The sequence below is a fragment of the Struthio camelus genome, chromosome W, assembly GCF_040807025.1.
Source record: "Struthio camelus isolate bStrCam1 chromosome W, bStrCam1.hap1, whole genome shotgun sequence".
NCBI lineage: Eukaryota > Metazoa > Chordata > Aves > Struthioniformes > Struthionidae > Struthio > Struthio camelus.
This window is the reverse complement of record NC_090981.1, coordinates 41189386-41212059: the sequence shown is the minus strand read 5'-3', so window position 1 is coordinate 41212059 and position 22674 is coordinate 41189386. Positions and strand designations below refer to the sequence as shown.

The following is a 22674-nucleotide window of genomic DNA, read 5'->3' as shown; positions in this document are numbered from 1 at the left end:
CTACAGTGCTTCCATAGACTCCAGAAGTTTGGCTTTATTATCTGGAGTACAGCAAGTACTTTCAAGTAAAATGCTTTGTACAGCCTGGAAGTCCTACCAAAAACCATCAGTCCACTTAGAGCGACCAAAAAAAAAAAAAAAAAAATTCAGCCTTGACAGCAAAGAGTCACTTCATATAGAATCCTTTTTTAAAGAAATTTAATTTTCTTCTTCTTTCTCCTAATTCCACACAAATATTGGCCAGCAAAAAAATCTACTCTTTAAAATCAGCAAGGGCAGTAGTAATAACACATTGAGATTTGCCAGAAGTGCTAACTTTTACTTTGCTTGCCTGGAAATCAAAACCAACCCAAAAAGTTCTCTAGCAACAAAGAAAAAGTATGTTCACTGGGCACTGTGGAAAAGAAAAAAAAGATAATCCCGGCATAACCCCCAACATATTCCTTAGGTTTCCAAGCCTTTGAGTAAGTACAAGAAGTGGAAGTTACATTCAAACAAGTGAACCATCCATAAAAAGTAGTTCAGTACACTCAAGTCATAGGACTACCGTCTGTTCCATTTCTGAAAGCCCTAAATGAAATTAAGACGTAAATTTATTCAGTGTCCTTTTTATATCAAACCCAGATAGTACTTCATGACTGACCAACAAATATATACCACAGAGTTACGACAGAGACGGAATAAGGGAAGTAATCCAAGTTATTCAGCCTCCCAAATGCTTTGAAAATGAAAAGTTAAAACAATAACTGCAGTCACCAAGTAGCAGATGTAAAGATCAATCAACACACTGAAACCACATCAACTAAGCACATGTACTTGCTTGCATGAGTAAATTCACCTAGAAGGAATCATAAAGCTGCTTTAGAACCAACCAAAAAATTCAGCAGCCTGATATACGATGCTACCTTACCTTCAGCAATTGCTCCAAGAACAAGGATACCAGATTCTTTGACAACCCATTCTGGATGGAAGAGCAATTCCTTCAAAAGGGGCAAGATGTGTGGCAGAAGTTCATCACGAAATACATTAGCCAGGACATCTAAAGCAGCAGCAGAACATTTCCCTGAGGAGCATTAATGGAGTATTAATCTTTGCATAGTATACAAGCAGCGGTAGTCAGACAGCATAACCCTCATTTTAACTTTCAGCTGCCAGTGGAGTCTCCAGGCATGAGGAAGACGACTACTACTAAGTTACTGCAAGACATGCTGATCCACTGCGCTCTGGTACAAAGCTATGGCTCTTAAAAAGTCAGTTTTGCAACACTTACATAGCCGCTAAAAAAGACTTATATACTAGGGATATTAAAGCACAAAGATAGGAGCCCCAACATTACACTGCAACATTACATACGTTACATAATTTCAGGATAGACTAACACTAAGGAAGAGGGAAGGTCTGTGACCTGAACGCAACATACTAACTAAAGAAACTAAGGGAAAGGGATATGGCATAAAAACATTAGCATTGGATTAAAAAAAAAAGCTGAAGAGTGATCCGTGTCTCAAAGCAAAAGAAGCAAAATCATGAAGCTTTAGAGACTGTAATTTTTAGCAAATAAAAGCTCATTAAAAAAAAAAACCAGCAACAATTTCAAAACATGATTCAGAAATCCTTAATTCTGGTTCTCTGCTGTGGCTTCGTCACGTTTAGAAAAGTAGTATTAAGCTTGTTTTACAAAGATTGCCTGTATTAGAGAATTTAAACTGCACTTATGTGCTTATTAGAATCTCACTTCCTTCTTAATCTGTCAAAAAGGATCCACCTGGAACAAAAGTATATACAAGACAGATATCAGAGGTAATACACAAAAATCCTAAACTGGACCCAAACTGCTAGGTGAGCCCAAATAAAGACATACAAAAGCTTCACCTGGAAGGTAGCAATTCCCAGAACAAGTAATAAATGCAAAACTTTTCTACTCTGCTCCTAGAAATAGGGCACATTCAGTTCCCAGTCTCAGATATCCTAAATTCTCTCAAGTCCAGATGATATATGTCAATACAGACTTCCCCTACCTTCTTCCTGCTCTTTCCCCTTCAGGCCACCAATTCCTGGCCAACTCTAGCTTCCTTACCAAAACTCTGGACCAGATGGCACCCTCTCCCAATTTCCACTACCTTTTTCGAAAAAAAATTATATTTAGAAGTTGCTAAATGCATAAGCTTCAAGCTACGTTCATCTGTCACAAAAATCTCAGGACTCTGTATTTTATCAAATTAATCCGCATCAACACACAAGCTTCCAGCACTCCCAAGATGTGAGACCTCCTCATTTTGTTATCAAAGTCTTGTGAATCATAACTGAGAAGTCAGCTCTTGGATTGACAGTAACCTACTCAAAAACTTGCTCTACCTTTTCAAATGGTTAGCAGCAGACTCAACGAAAAGATCTGTAACTACCACTTTGTCTATCTCCTGTAGAAACAGTCAAAAGACAAACCCTTGACTGCTCTAGAATGAGGCTGCTTGATTGCAAAGTATATTTATGTCAGATTTATCAGAATTCCACCCACAGTCTTTTATCACCAAGCCTAGAAATCAATTAGTGGCATTTTCTTTCCTTGCCACGTGACCTATTGACCTAAAGATCCTACGATACACACACAGATCGTCAGCTACCTCAGCTACCTCCTCTTGTCACAACTAAGTTCTACATTCTGCTCAGAAGCAAATTTCTAACATATAGAAAGAACTACTGGTAATGGCTGGTAGTAGTATAAGTGTGTTCAAATGGGGAGGGGGGCAAAAACAAAAACCACACACTCGCAAAGCAGTTTTCCAGGGAAGACCAAGGTACAAGAAAGCATTATTAAGCTTCCTCAAGCTAAGAGCAATGAAATTTTTTTTTCAAGGAAGCATGGTTCCTATTAGCTTATAGAATTAAAATTATAAGCCAAAAGCCTCTGTTAAATCGCATCCAGTGAATATTTGCAGCTCCATCTGCCACATTCAACATAAGAAATAAGCTTACAGCTGGCTAGCTTTTGTTGGTACAGTTACACAGGCAAAGTGTTTTACACATCTGAAAGACTTCCTGAGAAAACATCAATTACATCAGGAGATAGTTCTGTTTCTGTTCAAAACCAAAGCCTCAGTATTGCTTCACAGAAAGTTCTCTTTTTACTGTGGCTATCATTTTACACAAGTAGATATATTTTTAAACATTGTATACATTACTTTGACATACTTAAATTCCAGTCAGAAATAGTATCATCATCATCAAGTTCATCATCATCATCATCATCATCTTCAATACCATCTTCTTCATGCTGCTGTGCCACCGTTCGCGAACGATGAAAACGAGGTCTTATGTCCTGTTCACTATCTGGAATAGCTTCATCTTCTTCAACATCCCCCTGTTATCAAAATGTTTTAATCAGATAAACTAGTGCAACTATATTGCTCAAAGAAATTAAGAATATAGTGAAAAATTATGTTCAAAACTTTATAAGTGTATTAAAGATCCACATCCCACTCGTGCTGCCCAGCTAACTAAAAATGTCATTTTTCCTGCATTCTGCTAGAGTATTTCCCAGAAAAATGAAGGGGAAATAGAAGGAAGAGAAGTAAGCTCACACAAATTTACAAAGCATCCTTCCTGTTAAGAAATAATTCTTGATGAGAATGAATTAGGAGAAAGAAGTTTTAGAGAAATTCTGGTAGGCAGCTATATATTCAGAAATGTTGTTACAAAAAAGCCATGTCTTTCAGTCCAGAAAGTCATTACGATTAATTTTGAACATTCTTTTTAGGCACTGCATTGTTGCACTAGTTCATGGGTAAGTTTGAGGTGGGTGGGGAAGAGAACCAAAAAAGTTCATAGATCCAACCATTTTACAACAGACATGGTAACAGTAGCGTTTAGATTTTGGAACAAGGTATGATGCCCCTAAAAGCTAGTTCTCCGTGGAACAGGTGGTAGGCCAGACCTGTCCCCAGATGAACCATTCTGAGTTACAGGTCACAAGCTGACCAGATATTCTTATAGAGTAGAAGAAATTTGTGCTCACCTTCAACAGAATAATATCTATCTCTGAATATTTCATACCATTTACCAGCACAGGTATCAGCCTATAAAGAAATAATGATACGTGTTAAAATAACACATAAATAAAGCAAACCAATTTTCAGTTACCTGGGCCATAATTTTGTTTGCCACACAAAAAAACCCAAACCAAGGAAACCTTAGCTTGCTCACAAAAGCTAGTACCTAAACCAAACTCCATTTATGAGGTGTATTAGTATTTTGTAATCTGAAAAAGTGTTAATTTCAAATTACAGACGTTCTAACTAGAGCTAGCCGGATGGCAGAACGAAGTTTTACACTTTAAAAAACAGAATATTCTTCAATATGATAAACTTTATACAGAAGCATCTTTCGAAAACTAAGTCTAAAGCTTTTGAATAAGAATTTAAACTCCCACAATATACTTGATAAGTATTAGGGACTAAACCTGTCCCAGCCATCGTTTGTTGGCTCTCACCAATAGCACTTGTCACTTTCTTTACTTCTGGCTGAAGACCCTACCTCAATAAGATGAAAGTCTCTCTACATTAAGCCCCATTCATCTTTTGTGGTTACTAGTTAAGTCCCCAACATGGAAAAGATCTTGACCAAACTATCCTAGAACTTCATCTAGTTATTAAACTGGTTATGGCTATGGTAGTCCAACTACATAGAAGTACAAGTGTCAAACCCTCTATGTTCTGCAACTGAATAGAATAGTTTCTGAAAGCACTCAATTCAGCAATAACATTTACACATCCCAATGGCATGTTATCTGCAGAACTTTTAATAAAGGAAAAAAGTAGCATTCAAATTAACACCAATTAATTAGCATTTCTCCAGCATAAAGTATGTAGGAGCTACTTGTAAAATTTTACAAGAAGGCCTACAGGCTTTCTTGTAAAATAAACAAGAAGAAGATGTTATACACCCTACAAACAGATTTTTAGAAGATCTTATCCTATCTTTAATTTAATATAAAAATTAAGAGCATCAAGTATTGATGGACTTCTTATAGAACTCCTCTGTCAAACAGGACTCAGCAACAAACAAGATATTGAAAGATCACATAAAAGGAAGTGTAGTATTACTATTATCCTACTATGTTTTTATAGCAATTTTAAAAACTTCTTAAAAATTGAGTATGAAGCTGATGCAATGTCAATGTCCATACTGGCCAGAGGATGTTCAATACCTCCCTTAAAGTGGGAAGGGGGGAAGTGGAATGAAGAACTGTGCTATCACTCTTTTCTCTTTCAAGCTACAAGTGGAGAAATTAAATGAAAGTGTTCTAAAATTAAAAAAAATTATTTCTCATAACATTAGCTCTCCTCTTTTGAATTCCTATTCCTCAGTCGCCACAGTAGATATTAAATCTCAATTCTCCGTTTGCTTTTGAAAACTGAATTTTTGCTCTTTTTTATTCCTTCACATTTATAATGCTCATCTCTGCTGAAAAGCATGTGTATATGCTCTCAAAATCTTGACTGAGAGAACAGAATCAGAGACATAACTGTCCCAATATATTTAAAAACTTTCCCTGCATATATCAAAAAAAGAAAAGTTTACATTTGCTGGGAACACTGAAGAATTCATTTCTTATTGCAAAAGACTGCCCTGGAGAAAAGTTACAGGCACTGCTGCAGAGACGCAGATGTCTAGATCTCAAACTTGGGCATTCATTCCCATTCATACCAAGGATTTACATGATGAACTAAGACTTTACGTTTTCGGGTTTTGTAGTTTTTTGAAGTTTCAGAAAGTTATTCTACCAGTAATCTAGGCAGAAGTAGTACAAATGAGTATATACTTTAACTTTAAATTGCAGTGACAGTTGATATAAACATTGATTCTTAAACCTAAGTGATCTTATGTCATTTTTTATGTTCTTTATAAAGAAGGATATCCCTTGGCATGACTACGCACACATAATATCGCACAGAGAAACCCCAAACAGCACTTGTCAACACTGTATGTAAACATACACCACAGTACACCAGAAATTAAAGCTAACGTCATGTGGAGAAGTTAATTTGAGCTTAAGAGCACATTAGTGTATCTTTGCCTCCATCTAAGCTACAGGCTGTTAAGCTTGAGGTAAATCACCACAGTGACACAGTTAAGTTGCTTCTGGATTTCACTGTCTGAAATCCTCAGAATCTTTTCAATGATCCCTATTCTACAGCCATTTTTATTATGCAGGAGAGCTAACTATAGGAAAATTCTAAGTGTGTTGCCAACTGGATATTATTTTTATAAAACCATATAGGAACAACTCAACTGAAGTTTAAAGACAACTATTTCAAAAATGACTAAGAGTTGTAATCATTAATACTTACTTAGTAAGATGCCGACATAATACATCTTTACAAATTGGCTGTTCAGCCAAAGTCAGCCAAAACTCACAAGCCTCCAAAGCCACGTTTTCATCTTGGTCCTGGGTCCTCTGAAGCATGTACTAAACAACATATAAAGAAATTATTGCATACAACAGGAGTTTTAAGCACCCAGAAGAAAATACCAACCACAGAGTGTGTTTGCAAAAACTGATATGCCACCAATGTCACGCCACTACAGTCATTTCATTTCTTGAGCACGGCTGGGACAGGGCAGGAATGGCAATAAGAGACTACTTAAGGCTACAGTGGGAATAGTCTAAGAAAATTTTGTTTCTTAACAACAGATGACATGGATTCTAAAGGGTCTTCATTACTTAAGTCAGAACCTTATCAGCAATAAGCTATAGACAGACATCTGCAATTATAAACAGTTTCACGTAGAAAAGTTCTCCCCCTTCACCTTTGACTAAGAAGTTACAACTACATAGTTAACATGGACGGAAATACTTTGTTACTTCTAATACCATAAAAACTACTACTTTGCCCAGTCTTGATGATCTGAAAGGATGTAATTAAGTAAAACCCATAACAAAAAGACAGTCTCACATTTTACTAGCATGAAAAGTAATTTAGAGATCCTGCATCAAAACTTTAAGCTTGCTATTAAAATCTAATCCTCAATAAGGACTACTTTAAACAACCAACCTTCCCCCCCACCCCGCAAAATCAAATACCTGCATAAACAAAGTAATTTATACCACTGCTACCTCAGTTTCTTACACATAGCTGCCAAAATAATCTAGGGAAGAAGCTTGCATCTTCCAAAATAGCAATTTCTGCATTTCTCCACACTAACCCTTACTTTTGAAACAGCTGGCTCTTCCATGAGTTTTCGAAAACAAGTGAGAGTCTGAATCTATCTTTCCTCATACACACATTTAATTAAAACTAAAGAAAACGTTTTTCAATTGCTTCAGAATACTAATTTATTCTCAAAATTGAATAGAATGGGATAACCATTGTATCCCTATGCGTTTCAGGGACACAAAATTTGCCTTTCCTAAAGGCTAGCTATTGTGATTGAGAACTCAAAGTAAGAGAAATACTGTTTTGAGCTGTCAACAAATTACAGCTCTGAAAAGTTGACAACTATCACACCCATTTCAAGCAAGGCTTTATTAATACAACTGAAATTAAGAGATTTGACACTTCCCACCAAAGGGCTTGAAAAATCCACCATTTTGTTGTGTTCTGTTATTGGTTAGGAAGACAAAAACAGAGCAACAAACTGTAACCTAACTGAAGGTGCTCCTTCACATTGCCAATTGAAGGCACAGCTTCAGTGTGAAAACTGTAGATACAGAAAACTATTTTATCTGCTTATTTTATCTGTTTTTTAACATGGTCTTCTCAATTGTGGTCAGAAAATGCCTGTCTGCTCCACAGTATAACTGATCCTGGCCATTTCAGGATCAACCACCTTAATGAAGATAAATGACTGTAATACGCATTCTTGAAAAAACACTAAGTCAGCAAATAGCTAAAAAGACAGTTTCACAGCCTCAACTGTGAAGGCAAATGAAAAGTAGACAAGCATTAAGAGCAATATACATGTTCCAATGAATGCTTTTTGTTATTATTTCTACAACTCCAGAAAGATTTTGGCATGCAATTTGAGAAATGAGACTCACTTCAACTATACTAATCATATGAGGAAGAAGGCGATCCATTCGAACTTCCAGCAACATTACCAGAGCACGGCAAACATTTTTCCGTACTTCAGGCTCCTCGTCACCAGCCAATGCAAAAAGATTCTGTTGGAAAGCAATACTGGTTGAAAAGCCTCAATTTATTCAGTGCATCTTTTATTTAAATTGACATTATTAGCAAACTAAAGTATGCAAGTATGTACTTCTGCTCCCTTCTCATCCCAACACCTCATCAGAACACCACAATATTTCCTAAAGACACACAGCTAAGCAAATAACTTCTCAGAATACAATAATGTTTATGGTACATATGATCAAAAATTAGACACTATCACAACAATATTACTTTCTGGATTTTTTTTTTTTTAACCTAAATGAAGGTCTAGAGCCAGCAAATTGCATCAGTAATTAACAGCTGCAAATCAGGTACTCCAGGTAACCCAAAATATCACTTTTCTGATCCACAGTCAGTAGTAGTATTCAGCGAGACCCATCGTCTTAGATGGGCTCAGTGACACAATCCCAGTACTGCACTCTGCATCACAGCTAAGCGACAGATCTCTGTTGCTGCTTTTACATCTTTACAGAACAAGAGGTTCCACTTATGAAAAGGAAGCACGTCTACAACTACTACTTTCTGAGTAGTTCAGACTGATCAGCTCAGGGCACAAGCACACAGAAGGAACTCCAGTGCCATGGGGTTGATATGAAGATAGGGGATGGGACGCCAGATGTGTGGGGAGGTTGGGGGTTGTAGAGCAGTATTCAAATCTCTTGATAAATCAGATGTGCAATTTAATTTAAAGAAAACAAAACACAAAAAACCCACATTAAACAAGAATGCATACCCACCTCAATAAAAGAATCTATGTGCAACATAAGAGCTTGAGTTCTGCTGATGATAAATTGATTGACACATGCAACAGCATGGGACCTAGAAATGAAACAGTTATTATACACGTTATTTTTCATGTCTTAAACCCTCTTCTAAGCTGTACATAGGCACAAAAAACATTACAAAGTATCACATTGATCAAATATTTTCTAAAAGATAGAGTGAACAATCTGCACATCAACAGTATTTCCAAGCTAAACTACCAAACCATGCTTTAACTATAAGTTAAGTCATAAGAGAAAAGAAAAATCTAAACAGTTCAACAGTCCTTTCAAAGGTAAAAAGATAGAACAGCAAGTGATTATACTGTTCTCCCCTCTCCATAGAGGCCATAGCCACATCAACATCATGAGCCATGAAATCATGTATATACATCATCAAGGGCTCACAAACATAAAATTTGAGGTGAGCAGATATACAGTGAATTTATACAGAGCATTTTGTCAGAAAGCTAGTGCTCTGCACTGAACCTTGAGGGGTGATGCTTTGGGAGAGACAATGCAAGACAGTTTGGAATATCTTCCTCCATTTTGCATAAAATCTCCCCAGTTGCCTCCATTTTGCAAGGGAAGTTTCCCCAAATCTTGCGTTTTCTCAGTGAAGGTAGATTTTAAAAAGTACCCAATACTCTAATATAGCTAATAAATATTTATAAATACATTATTAAATAAATAAAACAAAAAATAGAGCAGGATGACTACACCTGGAACTTTTCTTCAAAGCTTTTCTAAGGATGTTCTTTTTGAGTGTATTACGATTATCGATAGTCTCTGACATTAACAATTCCATACCAGTCAACACAGTGAAATTTTACCGTGCCCTTCATTGCCAGGCATCCGACTGTTTTTGCAATGTTTTTAGTATTTAATAAGACCAGTATGTGTCAACAATACACGGATACAGCTCAGAAGACACTCTTGCCTAATCTTTCCCATGACTATGCCTCAGGGTACATTTTTCTCACTGTGCAGATGCACATGTATTTTAAGTCAGTGAGTTTTAAAATCTTATTTTAATCCTAACATGAAACATTTCCAGTGTTACTCCTCCTTTTAGTCTTCACCATCTACTACAGTTTGTAATGCGAATTCAGTCCTTCAAGTTGTAGATCTTCTCTCAAGATCATTTCCAAATAGGTTTTCAAAAACACATTTTAGGATAAGAGCTACTGTTCTTGTTCATAAATATTAACAAGTTAATTCTGAAATCTTTTTTTCTATCCCGTATTTCTGTTACTTTGCACAGATCAATGTAGTATTAAAGTGAAAAGACTAGAAATCCATTTGATTTGATCCAGAAAAAAGAAAGATAAAGAGTTTTCTGAAGGTCTGGTACAGTCAAAAAAGCAGAAAATTTTTTCTCTGTGAGAACTCAGAAGTCACTATTAGCAAATTATTTTGGACTCTTTCATTGCTGCAGTCATTACAAAATGAATGAGGCACACCTCATTCAGAATATTATGTTCTAACCACAACATTAAATTTTCCATGATAATATGCAAACAATAGAAGAAACAGTTTCATTTTCAAAATCATAGACTGATTGTAGAACTGAAAGAAGGATAAACAGGTGAGATTGATGTCTATTAACTGAACAGATAAGCATAAAAATTACTGGTCCATGGAACCTCAGTGCCTTCTCACATTTTACACATGCAGGATCACTTAAAAAATAATTAAGTGTATTTTACACAGTTTACAATACTAACCTTGCTGCTATATAAATAAAGTTTTAACATAGAACTGCAGTACAACATCTAAACCTACCTTATTTTTGGACTGCTGTGCTTGAAGAACTGTAAGAATTTAGGAATCATGATATTGAGTGGTCGATCCAATACATCGCTATCTAAAATTTCAGCAGAATCTTCACATATTTTCTGAAGAGCTCCAAATGCTCCCTGTTTAAAAAAAAAAAAAAAAAAGAGAGAGAGAGAGAGAGAGCGCGCACCTCTTCATTCAGTTTCTAAAGAAAGCAATGTATCAGGTTTCATATAGAACAGGTAATTTTAGCACAACCCCACAATAAATGCAGCTAGTTAAACTGACACATCTTTAGAGCCTTTTTATGTAAGTACTTCCTACCTTCATCTGTAAGATCTTAAGCTGGGTGAGTGGGTAATAGATAAGTGGTAATACTACTTTTAGCATTCAATGTTCATCTAGTCAACTATACTTAAAAAGTGCTTACAAGCTAGTTCTCATTTCAAAAATAAAGAAATGCTCAGATGCAGAAACATCCAATTCATACATTATTGTGTTTCCTTTAGTGACTTCTTATGGGGTGAGAAAGAATTCCAGACAATGCTCAATCTGAGTTTTATTTTCAAGATTTTTTTTTTTAAAAAAAAGAAAGCAGCACTAATGTACCACATAACAGTAAAGCTCCTTGAACCATTCTCATATCTCTATGGATTATGTTATACAAAATGCCTCACACAGCTTTCATGGAGACAGCATCAAGTAACCAAAATGATATGATTACAAATAACGTTTGGTCAGACAAGACCTTTTTCTCTTCATAGTTTACGACAGATAAGTTAGCATTTCTTTTCCTTCATACACACTGAACAAAAAGGAGTTCCTTCCACACTAGCCTAACATAGCATCTATGACAGATCGTGCTTCCAGAGTAAGTTATCAGAGGAAAGAACAACTAACACTACTCAGAGTAAGAGAAAATTCAAGGTCAGGACTAGACATCAACTTGATGATGTCTAAGATAGGCAACATACAGTGATAACTTTAGGTCACTTTTCAGCTGAGATGCTATGACTATCCACGTGGAGTCTTACTCTGTTTTTATACCGAGTATACAGATTAGTTTGAATAAACACTAAGAACATGGAATAAGATGGAATAAAAAGTATCAAATTAGTCACTTGTTCTCTGAAGATATTACATGTATACCGTACCTGTAAAGAGATACATAATAGAAAATCATCATCTGAATTTGATTATTCCAAAATAAGTCTCCCTACCTCACAGGTATTGTAATCTTCAGAATCCAACAGGCTGCAAAGCTTTGGTAAGAGTTCAGGCCAATTCTGTAATTCCCCTTTTGAGGCAATAGTTGTTATCAGAATGCCTAAGTGAATTAGACATACGAAAGAAATGAGATACGTTGCACGTTTTATACCAAGTTTTCTTATTTTTCTCCTCTTAAAGAAATAAGTAGTTAAGAAACGTGTTTTTCTGTTAAGAATTGGCAAGTATAAAAAGGAGGAAGTACATTTAATTATAAATGCTATTTGAAGGGCTTGGGAATCCACAAGCTGGTGGTTCTTTCGTGCTACTACAAAGGGTTCAGACAGGTCAGAAATTAAGCACAAAGTAATTCCAATTAAGTATATAATCATGTCCAAACGCTACAAGACAGGTTAGGCTCTAAATTTACTAAGCACTGTGCAAAGCTTGACCTCTAATGAACACTGAGTATCCACCTTAAGTCACCTCTTGCTTATTATGATACAAAAATGCACAGATTTGGGAAGTGTCTCACTTCTGAAGTCATTCAACAAACTTGTAACCCAGCATTAATTTTTGTGTTCACAACCTCACTAGGTTTACACAAAACATTAAGGATACTCTAAAATCAAGCTACCTAGTAAGAGCTTACACTGGATGACCTGCCATAGTGTGATCCGCTGTACAGTGTGGCCGACCCAGATCCAGCTAACAGATTGGACAATCCAATGAGTCAGTAATTCCATTTCTGGCACATATAGAAATCCCAGGGAACAGGGAAGGCTGATTATAAACAAGTACTTATATTGGATGAGCTCATTTTGCCTCAAGACAAAATGAAGTAGAGAGCATAATCTGTAAACCGCTACTGAAAGTTACCTCTAATAGGTTTGAAGGTAGAAGAAATTGATACTACTGCAGCTAGCAGTCTCCCAAAAAAGTGAAAAGAAAAAGCTTTCCTGGCATCATAGAGCTAATCATCAGATATTCTTTCTTTGGAAAAAAATCTTAACATTCTTATTAAATACACAAGAACATTGAACAACATTATAGAGGAGAGGACATTCTAGGCAGGACAAACGGTAACTCAAGAGACACTGGATCATGTTTCCTTTAATGCTTTCTCTTTTGGAGAACTTCAGTCAGGAGAACTTCTTTTTGATCACATCAATTCGCACTGAAGATGCGATTCAGACCATCCTGAGAAATGATTTTCCCCTGCTCCTTGGTATTAAGACAAAAAATACATAGTTTTGATAATAAAGCTGGAGATCCCAAAAAGTCAAATGGCAAAGAGGAAGACAGAGGTAAAACTCTTTTTTACAGCACAGAAGACTGTTTAGAGCCAGTTCTCTCCATAATCAGAACTGAACACAGAGTTTCCTAAAAATCTAGGGAGATCGGTGGAGTCTTAAAGACTGCTTTTCTTCCAAATATCATGGTCCTGTAAAGAGTATCAGATGCACTATTAGACAATATATATTTTACTGCCACCGGATCTTAGTGATTTGCATTTTTTTAAATTAAACTTCACAAGAAGAACAAAACACATGAATGCTCTTGTCTCCTAGACCAACTACTTTAATTGCAGAATTGTCTCCCTGAATTAGATCTGTTTGTTTCTGAATCTGTGTTAATTCTACAAACCTGTGCCAGAAGACTGTAAATCCTGGTACTCCTCTAAACCAACACGGGAAAGAAGTCATATTATAGGTCCTAAAGGCTTTGGCCGTTTTGAAAAGAAGCTGGTTGAAGATATTTTCAAGGTTTTAGAAGTGTTTTCAGAAGGTACCAAATGACAGTCTTTAAAGGTCAGTCTATACCTGTAATACGGTCAAGTTTTCACAGCTGAAGGAAAGATTATCTGAAAACATAGCGTCAGCGTTACTTTATTTGAGTGTTATTCAAAAGGTTTATTCCAGACAGCAACAGGATAACCTTGGAGGAAATACTTTCAGGTGCGTAGACAACAAGCTACTTAAGGCCACCATCCTTTTGCAATAGAAACATCTGCTTCTACTGAACAAACGCAGCAGGCTATACAAGTCATCACAATCTTTCTGCCGAGGTCTCAAGAGAAGCCATTTAATCTTGAGCAAGTTCTTTAGCAAAGACGGAGAGAGACTTTTGTGGAAAATTCAGACTGTTAAGAAGTTAGAGGCAATAGCTACAACATTTGAAACTTTCCTCGTTTAAGAACGACGAGGAAATAAAACTAAGTTTTAGGCACTTGGGTTCCTGTTAAAATCCACGTGATTGTCTAATGAACTACTTCTCCTTTCAGATGTCAAACATTTCCCACCATCTTTCTTTACTCGGCAAACAGGGAACAGAAGATGGATATTCACCTTTGTTTCTCTATGATACTGAGAAACAGGAAAAAACAGAACACGGTCATTGAAAGAATAATCAAGGTAAAGGATTAACCAGTTTAGTACCTTCTCACTGTCTTTTTGACAGTTAAAATTCACGTTTTTCTTTTTGAGCAAAGTACTAAGCTGCAAAGTTAAAAAGCTAAAATTGAAAGTCTTTGTAAGATAGTTTTTAATTGTAAGGAACTTCAAACGAGTACTACAGAATTTAAGATGCTACTTAACAATAGGAAATCTAACCTAAATACAGCAGGTGGGCTATCTGAACAGTAAATATCTGAGAGAACAAACTCCAGAGGGAAGTCGGAAACTATTAAAACATGAAGCATAAGTGTTAAGACAAGATCTTTTATGTCAATGTATTCCAATTACATGCCACCCCAGTTTATTACATCAACTCCACAATAACATATTGAACATAAAGCAGCTATGCTTCAGTATTTTCATAACAATAACACACAGGACAGGAGGAAGGCTGGGGTTTTTGGGTGGTACTTTGCTTCTGCAGCTCCTAAAGCCGATTTCTGAACTCCTTAATTCTAAAAAGCAGAGCTTCCTGACAAAGTATCTCCTCATAGGAGAGACACTAACTTTTGCTTTCCTTCTAACAGCGAAGCTCCTCAGTTTTGCCACTTTAAATGCTCAAGCTATTTCCTCTGCTTGCCTGTGAGCAGAAGCTATACTACAGGTCTTTGCTCAGCTTAGGAGCACAGGAAAACTTTAACGACAGTCAGACACCTGCCAGATGGATGCAATTATTTCCTTCTTAAGTCTGCATATGAAGAGTATGGAAAATTTCTCAGTCTTTCGTGAATTTGAATCTCTATCTCACCGCTGGCACAAAGATCTTCAAAACCTGTACCACATGCCACAGAGAGATTCACACTATTATCCATTTGGGGGTTCAAACAGGAAAAAGTTAAGTAAGGATACAAGAACATGTAGTTAAATTAACATTTGGTCTGGATTCACAGTTCTAAAATTGACTCTATTTCCATGTTTTTAGGTTCGCTCTCCCCAGTGAGGTCACTTCTGACAATGGGATTATTTAGCTTGCCTCCATCTCAGTCAAAAGGCATTAGTTTTTGTGTGGTTACCACCAGATGTCAGAGACCACAAAGGAGAATGGAAGCTGCATTATGTCTTCTCTGATGCTATTTTGATGCTGCAGTATTTGCTCATCTTCCTCTCAGAACTCCAGAAGTCTTATTTGCAGTTGGCCCTCTAAGTTTAGGGTGCTCCAACAGCAGAAACCTGTATGTATCCCAAAGAACAGCTCTGACTAGCATATGCCAACTCAGCCTCGGTGATAGTGAAATATTTACACCTGGCAAGTACTGACGGATCAGTGAGTATTGGCCCACCTCACTATTAAGACAGAATTTTACAGAGAATCAACATTCAATTACTTCACATAGGAGGGTGCAAAGTAAAGGCACTAAATAGCAACGCTTACATAAGCATACAGTCTATCAGGTGATATGCATCTTCAGAGTTCGTACGTGCTTGAATAATCCCTGCAAGAGTCACTTAGAGCTCAACAGTAATTGAACTACTAATCCACAAATACTTCCTACTAGGAAAAAGCAAAGAATAACTGCTCACCAAAGAAAAGTACTTAAAAATAACAATCCAAATGGAGCTGGACTATATACTTATATCAGCTCCATCATACCCCACTGACAGCTCCTACGAGCAAACAAGCATATATGACTCTTCTACAACCTGAAAGCACAGAAGTGCCCTCCCCTCAAAGATTTGTTTTTACTATCATTAAGATATCAATAAAATTCACAGTAAAGAGTTTCAGAATAAGTGACTGAGAAGAGGAGGAAAACTAAGACAGGCATTCTTCTGTAGCCCAAAGTCCATAACCTAGATCTCTGCAGGAGGAATCCTATAGAAAAGACAAAGGCTTCTAAGGAATCAGTAACTGGTAGCTTATTTTATACACTTGCTGAGGCAAAGAGTCAGCTGGTACAAGCTGAATTTCTTTCTAGACCCTTTTCTGTGCACTCAAAAGCATGATTTATGTTTATTTTACTTTTTTCTAGTTTTTGGAGTGGATGAGGACAATTGTTGCTACGCATGTACTTACAAGGAGAAACCACATTCTCAAAGTACAGACATAAAAAAGTAGTTCTACTTAGAGATAAACGTAATAAATACATACATATTTTGTTAAAGAGGTGCACTAAAACACAGTATTTAGAAAGTAAGAAACTCATTTAACAAAAGAAACTTCTAACTGATATTCTTCTCACCACACCTTATCTACTGTCTACTGATAGGAGGTATTTAAAAACAGAACCTGTCACTATCTGAATGTGTGTGATGCATAATACAATAGTTCCCTGAAGGGGGAGAGAGCGTGTGCATGTATGGCAGGGATGAGGGGTAATCAGCTAACAGAAGTGTTTCATTGATGCAAGTGGAGCACTGAAATAGTTCTGAAGTCAGTCGCCTTATTCTTGTTTTTAGATACAAAAATTGGCAGCAACCTGAATTTCAGGAGATCCAAGTATAGTAATTTTCAGCTAGATTTCAACAGATACGAACTGAACTGTAAAATCTTTATGCTTTAAGAGAAGAAGCAAAAATAAGTGCGACTTTCATATGCTCACATTTAAAATCAGTTTCTGCATCAAATCATGGTGAACTTGTGAAAGTTACTGGAAGCAAACAGTTTTAGGAGTTTCATAACCCTTTACTTCACTAATGTTCCTGATAAATTATAGGCGAGAGGTACGTTTTCAGTATGTAGAAGATAGCAATAAGAGCAAACTCACCTACAGTAGCTCTAATTAAGGGGGAGGAATCACCAATGTTGTTCAGACATTCACTTTTAATGAAGTCAGTTACTCCATTTGGAAAGTTGTGAAAATGTGCTTTTACATTATTCTTCAAGATGAGACCACTCAAGGAACGTGTTGGTTCATCTGCAACAGAAAATAAGTTACATTCAGGCTAATCAACCCACAGGATAAGGCAGCTTTCCAGAATAATACAACAAGAGCAAAGCTTATAGTGAGAGATGTTAATTTTAAATTTCCTCACTTCTCCTTCCAACCACACCCAACACCTCATTGAGCAAACTTTTTAGGCTTAGCATTCAATATTTCTACCTATTCATAATTAGCATGTCAATATTGCCAATTCTACATTTTAAGATAAAGTTTTCTACACATACAGGCCAGGACTAGATTTACAGTCACAGGATATAGAAGACTCATGAAAGTAATTGGTTGGCACAAACCATTCTGATTATACTGACACTCTTGCTGTAGCACTGTTACTGTAAGAAATTGATGGCAACCCAGCTCTCCCCTCCTACAAAACCTAGAAATGAGGTAGGAACTATGCAGTAACTCCTCCTTCTCCTACTCCCACCAGAAATGTAGTGTTCAACTTTTCCACAAAATACAAACAAGTATTGTACTCCCTTCAGATACCAACTGTTCTACTACTCTTAAATTAATAATTAGAGATGAAAAAAGGCTTTTAAACAGTGTTAACACATGTTATGTGTGAGCTGTTTAAAAAAACAAAACAAAACAAAAAATCAAAAACCAAAAAACACACATCTACCAGAACTAACATAAACAGAGTAAGAATTTAATTTAGGCACTTGTTTGAGTTCTCACTGAGCTCTTTTTGCCTGTGTATCTTCCTCTAAAATACTGAGACAAGAGGAGGAAGGAAAAAAGCACCGCAGAGATTTTTCAGCTATAGTGGAGCAGATGCATGTTTGGTTCTTCAACAAAGTCAATGGGTGACTTAGTTTTGGATGTTCTGTATACAAAGGACTAGTTTATAGTACAGCAACATTTAAAATTACAGTTTACAACAATCCTAATTAGCTAACTAGCATTTGCTTCATCTGCTAATTAGTACATTATCTAATGTTTCAAACTTATTTCATAGGCAGCCCTGATGTGGGGGAGGAATAAGATTGTTCAGTGAAGTTCCTTCGCCCCAGAAACTAAAAGTTTATGAGTAGATCTACTGTAGACCTTGAAAACTGTTACTAACACCCCAGCAGAAATAAATAAGCAAAAGAGGAGAAACAATTTTCAAATATAGAATATTCTAAAACAAGTTACTGCATCGCAACAGCAGGACTCTCAGTACATCTGTAATTTCAGACTGACAATTGTTAAGACACTTTATCACGTGACCTGTGCTCTCCAGAAAAAGAGAGCATTTTGTTTGGCTAATCAGAATTTAAAATTCATGTCAACCAACTGATTTTATCTGAGCTTCAAAACCAGAAAGCCTTCATGTATATTTTAATCTTGTCTTTAAGTTTATACTCTAATTTTCCTAAAGAAGTGTTGTTTTTTAAGCTCTAACACTATAAATGTATTGATTTACAAATGAATATAGCCTTTACAGAGAATTCAGTAACTTTATAATCAGCAAGCCACGTAATGGAAAAGAAAACCAGGAAGCCATGCCATGCGTAAACCTTTGAAACAATTCCGTAACTTTACCTACACTACAGGTTTTAAGTATATATCAATTTCTAAAAATGTAAAAGTTGTTTCATTTGAACAGCATTGCATTTCAAGGGCCAATGACTTTTCTAGAAGGATGGAAAGGGAAGGAAGGAAGGTTTATTATTTTAAACAAAAAAAATTAAACAGTAGATGAATGGACAAACTTTTCTCAACCACATAACTTGACTACCATACGTGACAAGTATTATTATTGTTCCTTAGTAAGTCAAATCAATTATTTTGGTCATTTTGTTTAAAGTTTTGAAAACATCATTAATAAAGGCCAGCAGGAGAACATGACCTGAAGAAAGATGTTTTCGCTTGAGCTCCTGATCAGCCTCAGATTTGACCACTATGCTCTCGGAATTCAAAGTAAAGTCTCTGCATCTACTATTACACCGTTTTAATAAGTCTAACTCTGACTGCTTTAGTTAAGTGGAATTCAGTGATAGGTGTGCACATCTTCAAGAAATCCAGTCCTCCATAAGTGAGTAGTAAGATTTAAAGTTATGCCTATACTCTTGGCCAGAAAGGAAAGCAAAGGAGTCTTCCTTCAATTCCCACATGATTCAAAGCCCTTGCAAGCCACAATGAATGTGTCATCTTTAGCAATCATAGTTACACAAAGAATGCAACAGCTACTCGTCCTTTATAAGCCAGCAATATCTTCTTAAGAGGGAACAAAGTCAGAGTTCCAACCAAAGGCAGATTACAGAAAGCTACGTTAGCCATAACCTATAGCGAGAAAATATTAAACAAGCGATCATTAAAAGACTCATCCTTTAGAATGCCTAGCTATGATTACAGAAGAGAAGACAACAGCTTCAACGTAGCCAAGCAGGGATACAGATACTATGAGGTTTCTTGTGTTATAAATGGGATTAATCAGCTGATGTAGACAAAACTAAAGGTCACATTAAGGTGAAACATCAACGTTAATTTTTCTTATGGACTGTCCTATGCAACGCAGCAGTAAGAAGCCTCTTAAATTCACTCTTTTAGCCAAGATAAGAACAAAAAGACTATTCTTCATAGGAAGTGTTTATCCTACAGACTTGTAATAAAGATTCCAAGGGATTTATATTGAAGTCAGATCTCTGCCAAATAAAAGATTTCAAGAAATGAGGAAAAAAGTGGTTTTGCTTTTTGTTTTTAAGCTCATCACCATGCTGAGAGGCGACAAGCAGGTATCACTGAGAAACAGACTTGGTGCTAAACACACACCAGCCACGTGAGCTATGGTAGCAGCCTAGGATCTGATACTCAGGTATTTTTAAAACTACACCACGGTCAAAATTTTAGTTCGAGAAAAATTCTTCTGATATATGACTGCAAAAGATATTTATGGAATCCAGGCTATTCAGCAACTTAACAGCTACACTGCCAGGAGACAGTAATATAGGTCTGGGTGGAGTTCTTGCTGTAACATCGAGATTCCAGGCAGATGGCCCCAGAGCTGAATAAGACATTTTAGCATTCATAGATTCTGCGATAAGTTCTGTCAGCCATATGCTTCAGCCATCAAAAAAGAACACAGTCTTGCCTCCTTCCATCTCAATCAATCTGGAAGTATAGAAAGTTGACAAGAACATACAGTACAAGGAAAAGAAGGGAAGTGAGGCAGACCTCTGGCATTTGATACCATCTTTGGTGCCAATTAAGTCCATCCATCCCCTCTCATGCTGTATCACTTCTATCATAGAACTGTATCACACAAACATTATTTGGCCCTCATAGCTTTTCAGTTCCACTGCAACAGCCTAATGGCAGTTCCAGATTGTGATGGTTTACAGACAGAGCACATGGATGCATATTGACCGTCTGTTTGGATGGTACACAGTTAACGTTACATAGATATTAATCATTTTAAGGCTACTGAACTGCTTTTAAGTACTAGCATGTGCCCTGAAACAGCTATGCTCCTTCTAATCAGAGCTCATGTGACTTAGGTTGCAAATGTGAAAGCAAGGAGGGTTTTGCCGCTCGCCTGGAGGGCTACCTAACAACAAGGCTAGGATACAGACAGCCCGATGTATAGTCTATCACTCTTATGAGTCAAATGTCCACAGAAGCAGACACAGGCGCGATGTCATAGTAGCGTCCTACCTGAGAGGACAAGATGTTACACAGCTAGGTATCACAGAGTGTTTATTACCCTTAACAGCTGAAAAATGGTGTTTACTACTCATGAGACAAGATGCTGTTGTCTGATGTAGGCTATGATGCCTCTGAGGAAGCTAGATCACCACCTTATTCTCAATTTTCAGAGAGCAGACTTGCCGTGAGACATTAGGATGATGTCAGAAGACTTTCAATGTGTTATCTTGTAATGCTGGGGGACAACTGGATAGCACACCACTTTCATGAAGTCAAAAACTAGCCTTAAAAAGGGATACATGTCTGTTACCGCTTCTCACGCTAGTCATATACAAGCAAGAATGTCTTCCTTTAATGCCAAAGGGAATAGTACCCAGAAAAGAACAAATACTTTTAAATACCACCTGTAACAGTACACATAGTATTTTGGTCAGCTCTAGGGCTGAGTATCTTTCCTGAAGGCAATCTGAAGAACCATAGAAAAGTGTAACTTGATCTCACAGTTGAGATACCTGAGGCTAACAACAGACTTCAGCATCTGGCTAAGTACTACTCCTGGTTTTGCTAAGTATTTTAAAGTCCTTTCTCCTCCTCCTATAATGACATAATTCTCACTCTTCAGAATCACTGAAGACTTCACTGAGCTGTGCCTTTTGCTTTCAAAAGACATTCAAATGCAAAAATGCAATGACAGAGTCTTAAGTACAAATAATGGCTGTAGTCTGCATTCAGTTGAGTTCAGGCAACTCACTCACCACAGTTTAGCCCCGCAGCACTGGGCTGGCACGCGCTATTCTTTCCTAGAGAGGTTATCTGCTTCATCAGAAGTGGCACACGCTGGTTGTTCAAGCAACTATAGATTCAATAATACCTATTTCTATTTCAGTATCTCCAAGGAAAAGTATTTACCTGACCAAAGGTAATTTTGTCTGGCAAGTCATAAGCCTTTTTAGTATCCGGGATGTTAACATGCTAAGTTTCCCCTCATTTCCCTCCCTACCCAAAGAAAGGCGACTGATGGAAGTCTTGTATAGAAACTGAAGAAAGAGAGAATGAAGATGGATTTCAAATGACTTGAAAAAGGATGAAGTTCAGCAGGAGTCACATATCAAAGCTCCATGGATGGTCTCACTGGTATCCTGAGTAGCAAAGGCTCACTCACTTAGGTCCTCATAAGAACACTTGTATAGCCAAGTACTGGAAGTAAGTTAAACTTCTAAGTATAAAGGAGCATTAGAGTAAGAACAGGTAGGTGCACTCTATTTTCTAACTGCAAATTGAGGTAGTTATTAGGGAGAGCAATTCCTCTAGAGCCCAAACTACTCTGCTATGTGCCAGACTGCAATTGAAAATCTAGCATTGCTAATTGAAAAATCTGGTAATAGTGTATAAAAAGACAAAATTTGTATTTTCAGTTCGGCAGTAAAAAGGAAATACACTGAATACAGGCTTAGGAAATTAAAGTGAGAAAGGGTTTTGTCTTGATGAACTAATTACGCAGTAAAAGGACATACATGTCATTGCTTATGACAGGTGAACTCGAGTGAGGCTGTTTATTGTTTTACAACGACAAACACAGGCCTCATGGCACAGAAGAGAAGCCTTACTGGCAAGGAAGGGTATTAGAGAACCAAAAGTAGCCTAGCTTTACAGCAATACCTATACATACAGGACAACACTCAACTTTCTGTTAAGCTATGCCTATATGACGTAGACAGCAGGAGGCGAAGCCAAAAATTCCAATCCACGGCACCCTACAGAGTCACAGTTTTGGTGGGCATCCTGTATT

The 22674-nt window shown here is 36.9% G+C and overlaps 1 protein-coding gene across 2 annotated transcripts in view; it reads right to left on the bottom strand.

Moving 5' to 3' along the window:
• Positions 1-22674, bottom strand: part of LOC138064056 (transportin-1) — a 55591-nt gene that overhangs the window by 20272 nt on the left and 12645 nt on the right. For both annotated transcript variants that reach the window (XM_068924820.1, XM_068924821.1), the window contains 9 exons: positions 17079-17228; positions 11932-12038; positions 10718-10851; positions 8909-8990; positions 8039-8161; positions 6348-6466; positions 4013-4073; positions 3190-3358; positions 911-1063 (listed from right to left, as the gene is read on the bottom strand). In XM_068924820.1, the coding sequence (XP_068780921.1) occupies positions 911-1063; positions 3190-3358; positions 4013-4073; positions 6348-6466; positions 8039-8161; positions 8909-8990; positions 10718-10851; positions 11932-12038; positions 17079-17228 (1098 nt within the window). The remainder of the gene's footprint in view (positions 1-910; positions 1064-3189; positions 3359-4012; positions 4074-6347; positions 6467-8038; positions 8162-8908; positions 8991-10717; positions 10852-11931; positions 12039-17078; positions 17229-22674) is intronic.